General features: G+C 37.1%; 2 protein-coding genes across 2 annotated transcripts; one reads left to right on the forward strand and one right to left on the reverse strand.

The window, feature by feature from the left end:
- Nucleotides 1–451: 451 nt before the first annotated feature.
- Nucleotides 452–3634, forward strand: LOC143462329 (uncharacterized). The gene is made up of 8 exons (XM_076960455.1): nucleotides 452–926; nucleotides 1045–1116; nucleotides 1463–1622; nucleotides 1772–1890; nucleotides 1984–2126; nucleotides 2873–3039; nucleotides 3332–3379; nucleotides 3473–3634. Coding segments are annotated over exons 2-8 (675 nt in total). The 5' UTR covers nucleotides 452–926; nucleotides 1045–1080; the 3' UTR covers nucleotides 3475–3634.
- Nucleotides 3635–5911: 2277 nt separating this feature from the next.
- Nucleotides 5912–9852, reverse strand: LOC143462865 (uncharacterized). Its single transcript, XM_076961172.1, has 7 exons — nucleotides 9541–9852; nucleotides 9111–9306; nucleotides 7803–7918; nucleotides 7084–7226; nucleotides 6615–6781; nucleotides 6450–6503; nucleotides 5912–6332 (listed from the first exon to the last, which is right to left on the reverse strand). The coding sequence occupies exons 1-7, from the start codon at nucleotides 9556–9558 to the stop codon at nucleotides 6325–6327; spliced, it is 702 nt and encodes a 233-aa protein (XP_076817287.1). The 5' UTR covers nucleotides 9559–9852; the 3' UTR covers nucleotides 5912–6324.
- Between the last annotated feature and the right edge of the window lie 1896 nt (nucleotides 9853–11748).

Genomic DNA, 11748 nt, shown 5'->3' on the forward strand with positions numbered 1-11748 from the left:
CAGTGAACCTGATGGCCAGTTCCAAATTAGGGCAATACGATGCAAGAATTCTAAAAACCACATAAAAATGTGTGACAATCAGAAATTGCAAAAAAGCTATCACTCGGTAACCGAGACTCGAGCGATGAGAAATTATCGCCGGGTAAGTGGTGCAAAGGCTTTTCTTAGTCCGAAGATAAAGTTATTTTAAACCAGCTGTTGCTATAGGCTGCATCTACAACAAGTTTTCAGAACAAAGATTTTTAATTAAAAGAACGCACCGGTATCCAATTACAATAAAGCCTTGTTTCTATTATAGACTACTTGATATGATATATCTAAGCATTACCCATGTTCTACATAAAAAAAACCTAACCTACCGTACTTTTGTTCAGAGCCACACGTCTTTGTTTGACGAAACAAACGTTTCCAACACAATTGTCTCAGTCATTCTTTAGACCAGGGGTGACGAACCTATTCGATGACGCGGGCCACTTTGTCAGTTACGGCTGAGCAAGCGGGCCGCACAATTTTTTTAACATTTTGCATAATAATTAGCGTTCAAGCACAACCGCTTCATTTGGCAGATTTTTAGCTGCTCCCGCGGCCGCAAAAAATACATCGATTGAGTGCGGCAATCTATTGAAGACATACTGCTGCGACTCAATTGTGCTATCAGCTTTTGATATCGCATTGCGCAAAGATTAGAAACAGGTGAAAGAAAGTTCAAGACTGCTGGTCTCCCGGACGCAAAATTTAACCCTAAATTCCGGACATGTCCGGAATTTTCCGGACGGTATGGCAACCCTAAATTTCCTATAAGTCCTATATGCCTTGCATGTATGGGCGTTTGTCAAATCGTTTGGTGGGCCGCACAAAATTGTTTGGCGGGCCGCAGGTTCGTCACCTCTGCTTTAGACTATTGCGGGACGAATCGTATTTTAGAGGTGTGTTTGATAAATCTGTAATATTTAATCGGAACTGTCTTTTGATATAGCCTATTAAAGTAAATTGACTGTTAGAAACATTTATTTACTATGTTTACTATTTACTATGTTTTTGCAGCTTTGTAAAAAATAGAGATTATTTCTCTAAAAAACAATGTTTGATCAGCAAGTATATCCTTCAGAAGGAGAGGTAAAAAAGGTCTTTTTCTTCAGTTGTGTAGGCTAAGTGTATTATTTTAGTGAGAAGAAAGTTACCGTTTTACATACCTTATTTTCAATATAGCACGCTGCCATGCATATAAGCCAATTGCTGGAAATTGATGTGTGTTTGTTTTTTGAACGTTATCTGCTGTAACTCAAATGATATCTAGTTTTTCAGTTTTTAAATGCAGAGACAAATTTTACATGAACACGCTTTCAACTAGGGCAAACTGTAGAAACGTTTTGCATTTATCTTTCATCCTTATCTTCATCTAATATTGTAGTGTACTTTTGTTTATTAAAGGTTGAACCAAAAATCTTTACTTCTTTCACAGTATGGAGTTTCTACTGTATTACCCCCGGCCTCGTACGCTCAGCCAGGAAAATCCGGATGGGCGCCAATGCCTTTATTCTCGGATTACTCATCTGGATGCCCTCCAGGCTTGCAAGCTTTGATTCCTCTGGATAGAATTGAATTCACAAGAAAAACCAATGGTAGGCTATTTTGCAGTAACGCAAAGTTGCGTAAAGTACATTATTTATAGTGACACTTATGCTGGTAGTATAAGGTTATACATTACATGCTTAGTACCGTAGTACGAAACCTTTCTGTTTTGAAATAAAAACAAAAGCAATCTTTGCAGATCAAGGACTCGCCATTAAAGGTACGGTTAAGAACATGGGAGGCATGAAAATATTAAAAATGAAATTTCATCGATCCGGGGAAGACATCACACAGTCATTCTACGACAACACTGGTTCTGTAAATCACCTATAAAATATGACTTCTTGCTGCCAATATATAGCCTATATGCTTGCCACGGGTTGCAGGTCACGTTAAAAGTATAATTTTTAGGAAGTGCTACGATGCAACACCAAGGCTGAATTATGCGGTCAACTTTGCCCGTGCTGCTGTTGTCTTGCTGAATCAGATGGTTGTGGAACCAAAGCCGAGATCGAGGCACCACTAGGACACACCATAGCAAAAACCAAGCAAAAGTAACTTACGCTCGCTATTTTGTAAGCTCCAACAGTTTCCTGCTAAAGACATATGACTGCAACGTGTTTTACAGTCGGTGCATTATTGCGGTACAGTACTTCCTCGATTATCCGGTCAAGTTGGGTCAATGTTTTCAAAAATCTGACCGGATAAGCAAAAAAACGGATAATTGAATTTGTATTTTTACATCATAGAAATAGAAACAGAGAGAACTAATGCAGTAATGTACAGAAAAATGTCATAACTCAGCACTTTTATGGTAAAAAACTGATCGAAATGTAGCAGTTTACAAAAAAACTACGCTTAAAATCTACTAAAAAATGAATCAATCTTGGATTGTTTGCGGGAAGATTGACGTTTTTGGCTGGTCTAACTTCACACCACTTACGAAGGATATGCTGCTGGACCCATAGAGACATATTCAACAATTGTAACCAGTACAAATGCAACAATTAATGCATTCTCCATTCTAGAATTAGTCGGTTAGTTTGTTACGTCATAATCGAATGTCTCGGCCGGATAATTGAATGCCGGTTAAACGAGGTACGGATAATCGAGGAAGTACTGTACTATATATCATTCTTATTACAAAATAAACTAGGCTTTATGAATAAGTCACTAACTGGCAAATTTTTGTGCCACTTTTCTGAAAATGTTATCAACATTTTCAGCAAATATACAGGTTGGTTTGTATGCTTGCTTTTTTGTTTGATTGTGGTTTGAAATCTTTTATTTTTTCCTCAAGAAACGCTTGGTGTGCTTACGAATTTAAAGTTAAGGATGGATCGGGGGACACAAAGCTGATCGTAAAAGGAACTTTGGAACTGGAAATTGAAACCAAAAGCGGAAAGGAAATTGGTAAAATAACGGCTAAACAAGACAAACCTGGAAAAATAACAAGAACAATAAAATGTAAGGACCAAATCAAAACTGTGTTGAAGAAGCGTGTAGCTCAAACCATGAGTGGCCAACTTAAGTTGCCTTAAGATGCCTCAATTGAGGCATTGTAGCTAATATGTGGCTTTTTTAAACACTAATTTTAGGCCAATAAGCTTCTTCATGTATCTTATATATATGCTAAACAGCTGTTTCAAGTAGGCTGAATTAATTACAGCATTGGTTGCAGCTTACAATCCTTTAACATTTCAAAGTATTGAATATTCCTCAGCTGAATGTTAACTTTCATTTACGTTTCCATTTCTAGTTCCTGCTGACTTAGACATTAAGATGAAGGCAGCTCTTTTATGCTTCTGTACGTATATAGACTACGTGTTTCCATTTCGCAGTGCTGGTATGTGTTGCTGGTAAGTAATCTAAATAATCGGCAACAATTTTATGTTCACAGGAAAGCCAAACCAAACAATTATTCTACAATGTCAACGTGCTGAATGAAAGAAGTGTACGGTTTTCATCGTAGGCTATGTTTCAGTATTTTACTCAAATGTATTTTGTAGACCGTATTAATCAGTTACATTTTGAATTAAATAAATGTCGCAATTACCATCTTCTTTCATTGTCACCTGGGCGTTTTGTTTATTATCTGTATGAGATATGATAAATGAAAAACCGATTTGATGATTTCTAAAGCTTGAATCTCACCTCGTTGACGCCTGCTGTCCTCAAAAATGTCAGCCTAGTGTAGAAAAGCTAAGTTTAACATTACATATTTTGTTTAACGCCCAACGGAAAAGGAACAGAAAAAGGTGTTTCGGTATACGAAGGAAATATATTACGAGGCTATCCACGACGAAAATGACATTAGTATATAAATGCTGACTTTATTTAAAATTCGATCTTAGCAAGTTAATACTTGTGTTTTTTCTTGGAACTTTGCCAACCAGCATGCAGCATAATTGCGTCATACGTAACCACCAACCTTCTACATATCAACAGCATTGACATTGCTCTGTAATTGCTCTACGTAGTTGCTAATTTTTTTAATCGAATCCCTGCCAGCGGAGCGATAAGGACTTGTGCCTGAAAGAGGATTTAAGGCTGTATTCGAACGCAACTATAAGACTGGGAAGCTTTTCGTGCAAAAGTCGTGAGTAAAACTATCATCAATCAGATTTAAAACGCTTACGAAAACAGCTGTGTAGGAAATCGCTGGAATATAGCCTACATTATACATAAAAGCATACAACCATATATATGCACCATGTAAGCTTCTGAAAGCAAGGTTGTGTTTTGCCCTTTTGTCCAAAGAGGTCAATATGCTATATGTTTACAGTACATCTGCGAAATTGCAGGTGCCACCGAAGTTTTAAGAATTTTTACTTTAATTTTGTGACGCACAATTAAACTCTTCTGTACTCCTCTGGCGATTAAAACAAATACCACACCACGCCTAAGTTACGCCCCTTGCTTTTGTTGGTATTGGTAACGTCTTTCCAACAGATGTAGGCTACGTTACCTGTTGTTGACTACAAGAGGTGAAAGGAAAATAACTCTGACTATTGTTTTATTAACAAAAACTACGAAAAATCTCTACTTGAGCAAGATGAGTATAGAATAAGTCAGGCAGAACCAAGTGAAATGTGACCACCCGTATGTTTTAAACTTTACTCATAGATCTTTATGTTTAATATAAATATCAACGTTTACTTGGTCGAGAGGCAATAGGCATTCTAAACAGGCGGATAACTGAAAGAACTTGGTGCGATTGTGGTTGCGTAGGTGGGTCGTCGTCGTGTGAACAAGATTTTATTCAGCTACCCAGACTAGAATACGGGACGAGAATCGGGCAGCCACTGGGTCGTGCTGTAATCAACAACTCGCAGGCATATTGTATTTGCTTGATTAGAAGGCCCCCTTAAATAGATGGCGCTTTTTCTGTGAATGAATGTTTTCGAAAAAAGGCCCCGTTCTGTTTAAGTAAATATGGTATTCCGCAGAGGACGCTGCAGGTGGAACGGATGTAGTCGGATATGACATAATATGACGGATATGACGCTGTAGTCGGATATGACATGTTCTATGCTCTATACAGTTTGCTCCTCCGCGCCACACTCACAAGCCGCAACGTTTTCCACTCCCCATAAGTCCAGTTTACTCTGGCATTAAGAAAACAACAGCGTTTTCCTCAAATACATCCTGATGAAAGCTCGCAATCGGACGGCATTAATTACCTGAGCAAACGCGAACATTTTATGGTTCATTTTTTCTTGTTAGTTTCAACGAGTCTTTTTTTAGTACGTCTACTTCTATCAACGTTTACGAAATGACCAAGAAAACAGTTTCAAATAAAAGGTTTTGTTTTCGGAACCTTACAAAGCTCCTCGATTAAATGCCAAAGGTTCCGCAAGACAACTACAAATAAGCTTATTGGGATCACGGACAAATATTGTGATTGTAAACTGTAAGGCTGCTGTTGCAGAAACAAAGGTGAAGAGTCGAATTTAATCATGCTGGCTTTGCGATTTACGGAATTTCCTTCAAACAACGAGAAATGCTTTTTTAAACTGAAGTTTGTTTGTTACCTGCAAAATGCCTTGATGCCAGGCAAAATCAGGTTAAACAGCAGTATGCAGACTATTTTAATGTAGTGAGTTTAATTCTGTGTCTTGGTTTCGACCAAATAGTTGAAGTTTACCGATCAATTGTTTGCTAAAAACAATGTATTTCACTGAGGTAGATTTTCCTGTAATAATGGTAAAATAACCACACATGCTGATCTTTTTTTTTTTCTTGTCTGAACAAGTTGTTTCTCACTTTACAGCATACCATAGCTAAAAAAGAGAAAACATAACTGATACCAGTCTAACTCATAACGTGTAGAAACAACTCTAGAAAGAAATGATTTATTATCCATATAACTAAGCGATTTGCAAATAAAGAAACACAAGTAAAACGGAAAATATGATAAACGCTAAAACTATTGCATCATTACTTGCAGGATGAGATTTTTATCTCAATTACTTTGTGGTAATATGTGTTCTGTGTAGTATTACTTGTATAAATATTACACAACAAACATCTTCGCCACAAAGGCCGACTACTCTACTCTGTCAGCTGTTGTTACAATATGAGCGAGGTACAATTGAAGATTGATAACTTGATGGTCAGCAATTGTATCATAAGATCCCAAAATCAAATTTTAGCATTTATAAAACAACTCATGACCCGTGATGTGACCGTCACAATTTCATCTAACAATATGATTGTCTTCAAGATCTTTACATGACGAGAAGTATTTTTCTAGTTACCTAAAGTAGCAAAAGCATACAAGGCTATAGATAGTAGGCAAAAAATTCTTATGTACAATGACGTCATTAGTTTACGCAACGTTGATAACGCAATAAAAATTTTAAGACTTTACTCACAAGTTATGGTGCTTATGAGAATCGCTTTGAGTTTGACATCCAAAGCTTGAGGAACTTTAAATAAAATAGAGACAAAATTATACTTCGTACGACGTAATAGCCCGCGTTAGGCTACCTTATACGTGTTACTAAATCAGTCTCTTTTCGTTGTGTCGGTTCTCTTACATGTGACAATGGTTGCAAATGTGCCAGGTGCATTTATTTTACTTCGTATGCTTCCTATGACTTCTCCCGAAGTAGTTTCGAAGTTCATCGAACCACAACCATGCGCGAAAAGTTGAATTTTTCCCGATTCGTCGTGAATAGACAACCGAAAATCGCAACAACCAGGTCTTTTGTGAAGATCCCATAAAAAGTACATAATTTTTAAACAGGTCGCTTCACACAGTAGGGCCTATACAGGTCACCTTCGACTTGGCAGTTTTGAGGGATTTTATCCAATTTAAATCGGTTTGAAAAAGTATTTCGTTGAAAAAAGGAAGGTTTTTGAAAGACAGCAGAGAAAACAAATAAAAAGTCTTTCAAGTGGGCGATTACAATTATGGCTATGTCTATTATTACAAATATGTCGAAGTGAGCAGTTGCAATTACGTCAATTTAAAGAGTAGGATAAAGTCCAGACAAAACTACTTACACGCTTTTCATTTGTCCAAGACGTCTATCAGCTTCTACCGTGTACACTGAATTACAAACTTCGCAGGGACGTAAACAACAGCAACAACAACAAGAACAACTGTCTACACAACTCTCTTTTGTTTGCTTTAAGTTGAAGATGGTCTGCAAAACAAGTGAACCCAGTTTTTCTTGAAGTTTATTATTTGCACTTAAGGGGATGTAAAAAATTATTGGTTTTGATCGTAATATTGCTAACATTTTCATCGACAAGGCATTTAATATCTTTTTCACAAGACGCTTTCCACTCTAAAGATAAACTGCAGGCAAGATTAAAAGACGGTAAAGTAACATGAAAAGGTGAACAATCGGTTTAAGCTATAAGATTAAATGAGTCCTAATTTTAAATGCCAAATAGGCATATGCTGGGGAATTTGAAAAGTTGTTTTTGTGCAATATATATTAATCCTAAGGTTTCAACTTTCGCTGGCAAGTATATTGCAGTAATATATCATGCACCCGCAGGTATACAGTTTATTTTGGTTTGACATCTATGAAATCACTTTAATAAACGTGTGAAAAATCATTTAACAATATTAAATATAATTTCCATTATTTTGCCAATGTGTCACGAAGCAAACCGGGTGATTACATAGCAAAGTATAGAAGCCCTTGAGCTTTTTTTATTGCATCTAGTCCCGATGTTCTATGATGTAATGTCCAGTGTAGTTAGTTAGTTACCATTCCGCGCTGATCCCGGTAAATCTTCTTTATTCCGCCAAATCCGTGTGCAATTGCCACTTGAAACAACAGCTGTCCAGCTTTATTTTTTATCTCAGCCACTCCACCATATTTTCCTGACAAGATAAAACAACTGTAAGTTTTAAGATGTATAAAGCAATTAAGAATGATGAAGTTTAACGGATGAATTCAACGATTTAATTTGAACTTTTTTGCTCCTTTCTACCGTTCTAACAATACGTTTCGAGAAGTCTACATTTCAGTGTGTTTTTTTCTTACCATCATTTTACAAAATTATGCATATCACAACTATATTCGAAAATACATTCGCCTGAATACGGCGCCACCACTTTTCAGACAAACTTTAGTACAGCGCTTCCATATTTTGTGACAAAAATGTTTCTGTCACCTGCAGTCTTCATTTCACAACATTTTTCAAAACAGTCACTAAGGGCTTTTGAGAAAGTTGACATTATCATATCTATAGCGACAAGCGACAGTTTTTTATTATGTTTCCGAAATGATTAATGGGTGTGCAATGTTATACTATATTTGCAAGAAAAGTTTATTGTACGTGTTACATACTTTATTAAAAAAGCGCTATAAAAATTTCAAAATTTCGAACGCTGTTATTCGCTTCGTTTGCGCTTGGTGTCTGTTTAGGTCAGGCATGCACAACATACGGCCCGCGGGCCGCATGCGGCCCGCGAAACCTTTTCGTGCGGCCCACGAGATATTCCGTGATTTCGCTCATTCAGGCATTTTCTCCACGGTTACAGTTACATAATCAACGAATCCGATGCTTTACCGCCGATAAGCATTAAAAACAACTAGATACTGTAGTGCGAGAGGCAACCGTCTCTTGACAGTAACCATCTTCTCAATAATATCTCTTATTCGACGGTTAATCGGTCACATTATATAAAGTAGGCTAAACGTTAGTTACAACAATGTAAGCACGCGGCCCGCGAAAATTTTTTTTCCCTAAAACGGCCCGTGTACTGTTTTGAGTTGTGCATGCCTGGTTTAGGTAATAGAACAAACGCCAAATGCGCTTGGCAAGCATATATGCGTAATTCATATGCATGACTGAAAAATGACTCCATTTCCGGTGGCGAGAAGTTGTTGTGGTTCAACCGATACGCAAAGTGTACCGCTGTGTACGCAAAACGCAGCAAGTTAAGTGCACTGATGTAGCGTCTTTTGACTTTCTACACAAATTGTATCAGCAGGATTTAAACTCAAGGGCAAACTTAACATAGGTAAAAAGTTAGTTAAAACATTGGCGCTGTTTCGTGTTACACATACCTCTATTCTGGAGAAAAATGCTGACTTGGTCTAAAGGCAAAAGACATTCTAAACCTGGCGGACAACTTTCTAGATTAATTCCTGAACTCTGTGGTTGACTGTCAACTGGTGGATTGTCATATGACTGAGAAATACCGGTGGTGAAAACGGTGGTTTGATGTATTATGTAACCACTTTCGGGATTGCCAGCACCGTCCTGAATAATATTTACCAAAAAACTATATGTTAATATGTAGGCCTACCCTATACACCAATCATACAAGAAGCCCATAGCGTTTGGAACGGGTATAGCCTACAACTCTACAATCTTCCAAATATGTTTTAATTGCTATCACATTACACTTTGCCTTAAACATTAAAGATGGTTTATGCAGTTTTATTTGAATTACAGTCACTGAAAGGCTACTGAAAAGTAATATGTTATACGTACCTGTTGCAAGGCAGACATATCAAAGTGATGTTATTTTCAGGCTCTGTTCTCATCAGCAATAAACAACTACAGCAAAAACCATCAACATCAAAGCATTAAGCTAATTTTGTAGTGTTACGCACTGTTAACACTGAACTAAATGAGCTAAGTCTTAGTTAAGCTCTCGTAGAACCATTCCTTTGGAAATAATACGGTATAAATTACTGGACAATGAAGGTACTGTTTGCTTAGATTTATGAACTTGAGCTGCTTGAGAACTTTTTGTCTTACTTTAAGCTCTCTACTTAGGTTCACTGACACTTAACTTAGACCTAGCCTTGCATAAACCAATCATTTTCCGCGATGGCCACAAGCACTAAGTTACTACTAAAATCAAAACAAAGTAAAGACCTAAAGTCAGTCAAGCATGCTTTCTGTTGATCGACGATTTTCCCTGTAGAGGAGACTTATGAATAGACAGATTACGTGCTATTGCGTAAAGTTCGTATGACGTCATTCACTTTATGCTGAAAGACTGATAAAATAAATAACATCACAATTCTATTGTCCCAACTGTGTTAAATGTTAAAGTAGTTCTACTGTACTTGTTGGAGCCTGGCCACTATTGTTGCACAATACTTTAACACAATAGCTTACTTCACTCATGAGACAGACAAATATTGCTGTTCAATTTGAACAAGAGTGCATGAGATTTTAGTAAGCCAACGTTTGGCGTAAACAAGCTTAGTAAAGATTTTACGAGACGTTTATTGACGCATTTACAATTGCTGTTCCACAGCATTATTTCTAAAATCTTTTTGAAATTATGACCTTCACCACATGAAGCAGTTACTCACAACGCATCCACCAAAGGCTGTGTCTGTATTTATACAATCTAAATTATTAAAAGTAGAATTACTTCAGCAAAATGCCATGAACATTTTCTTAAACTGAAAACAATGTGTAAATTCGTGTTTACAAACCATTTTTTGTCCCACGGAAAGCAAGCAAGATAATTAAATTAAATTAATTGAGGAATATATATAGGCTGGCTACTATACAAGCTTCTACGCAGCCGGAAGCCTACGGGTCGCAGCTCATTATTCGTGCCTAAGACCTTAGTATAACTCTGAAGTTTGAATACGCTGACTACAGTTTTCCAACTATAGTCTGCAATCTACATGAAGGACGTTACTTTAACAGGTGCTCTTTTTGCAAAGTTGTTCAAATGAATCGTGTAATTACGATTAACTTGTTATAAATAGAAAATTATCACAAAATGAAAAGATTTTCTGCCAACCATATTATTTTGAACACAATTATCTACACTTCTACAGCATTTGTATTGTGTGCTCCTGTTCAATCTGAAAACGCCAAGCTACAGAAGAAATCTGAAACTGATTTAGTTGATGTGTACCGCCATGTCTCACCTCACAGGTGGAGCGCACACCTAACTTTTCAAATCACTGGATTAAACGTTTACAAAACTACTACGATACTAAGAAAAAATACAAAGGAAAGGGACTGAGAGATCATTTTTTCACTGCGTTTTTATCAGTATGACAGTTTCATAACTATTAACATTGCTTGCCTACAAAATATCTACAAATTTGACAAGCCATCATCTAAAATAAATAAGAATCTTTTCCCTGGAATCCCCCACGGCGGCACCCAGGTTGTTTGTTGAGCTGCTATCTAATGACGTCATTAGCCTTCGTGCAACAATCACGTTCTGTTTCTCTTGCTGTACCAGTGTACGGCATATAGTAGCCTACGTGAGGTAAACATTGTATTGACAATGGTTCTGGTCACTTGTTCAATTTACGACTAAAGGAAAGGCCGTAAAGTTACATACAAAAGGGTTATCGACATGGTGGAATGTAGTTGGTTGGATATTACGTGCTTATAGGAGTAAAGGTGCTATTTTGCAGTGATGGTTTATAATATATTTATGCAGTGAGTTATAATCGTAACACGGCTCTACATGCTTTATTATATTGCATTAAAATACAGGGCGAGAATCTTTAATATTTACAGAATACTTTTAGACAGCTTTCTTTTACCTCAGGGCTGTTTTAATGTATCTTCGGTCGTGTTTCCATCGATATCACATACAAAATCCGTACGTTAATGTAGAGTTGTAGACCATAGAGATGGAAGAAGTTAGCGTCGCTAGCACCTTATGCTTATATGCATTACAACGGTCACTCAGTGGGTGTGGAGCATGGA

Source organism: Clavelina lepadiformis, chromosome 6 (assembly GCF_947623445.1).
Source record: "Clavelina lepadiformis chromosome 6, kaClaLepa1.1, whole genome shotgun sequence".
Taxonomy (NCBI): domain Eukaryota; kingdom Metazoa; phylum Chordata; class Ascidiacea; order Aplousobranchia; family Clavelinidae; genus Clavelina; species Clavelina lepadiformis.

Bases quoted from the DNA above. Each gene is read 5' to 3' on its own strand.
- LOC143462329 (XM_076960455.1), top strand. From the start codon at position 1,081: ATGTTTGATCAGCAAGTATATCCTTCAGAAGGAGAG. The intron at 1,891-1,983 runs GTAAATCACCTA...TATAATTTTTAG, and splicing joins TCTACGACAACACTGGTTCT to GAAGTGCTACGATGCAACAC. The intron at 2,127-2,872 runs GTAACTTACGCT...TTTTTCCTCAAG, and splicing joins ATAGCAAAAACCAAGCAAAA to AAACGCTTGGTGTGCTTACG.
- LOC143462865 (XM_076961172.1), bottom strand. The intron at 7,227-7,802 runs GTAACTAACTAA...CTTGTTTTGCAG, and splicing joins ACCGGGATCAGCGCGGAATG to ACCATCTTCAACTTAAAGCA. The intron at 6,782-7,083 runs GTAAGTAGTTTT...TCTTCACAAAAG, and splicing joins CTTGGACAAATGAAAAGCGT to ACCTGGTTGTTGCGATTTTC.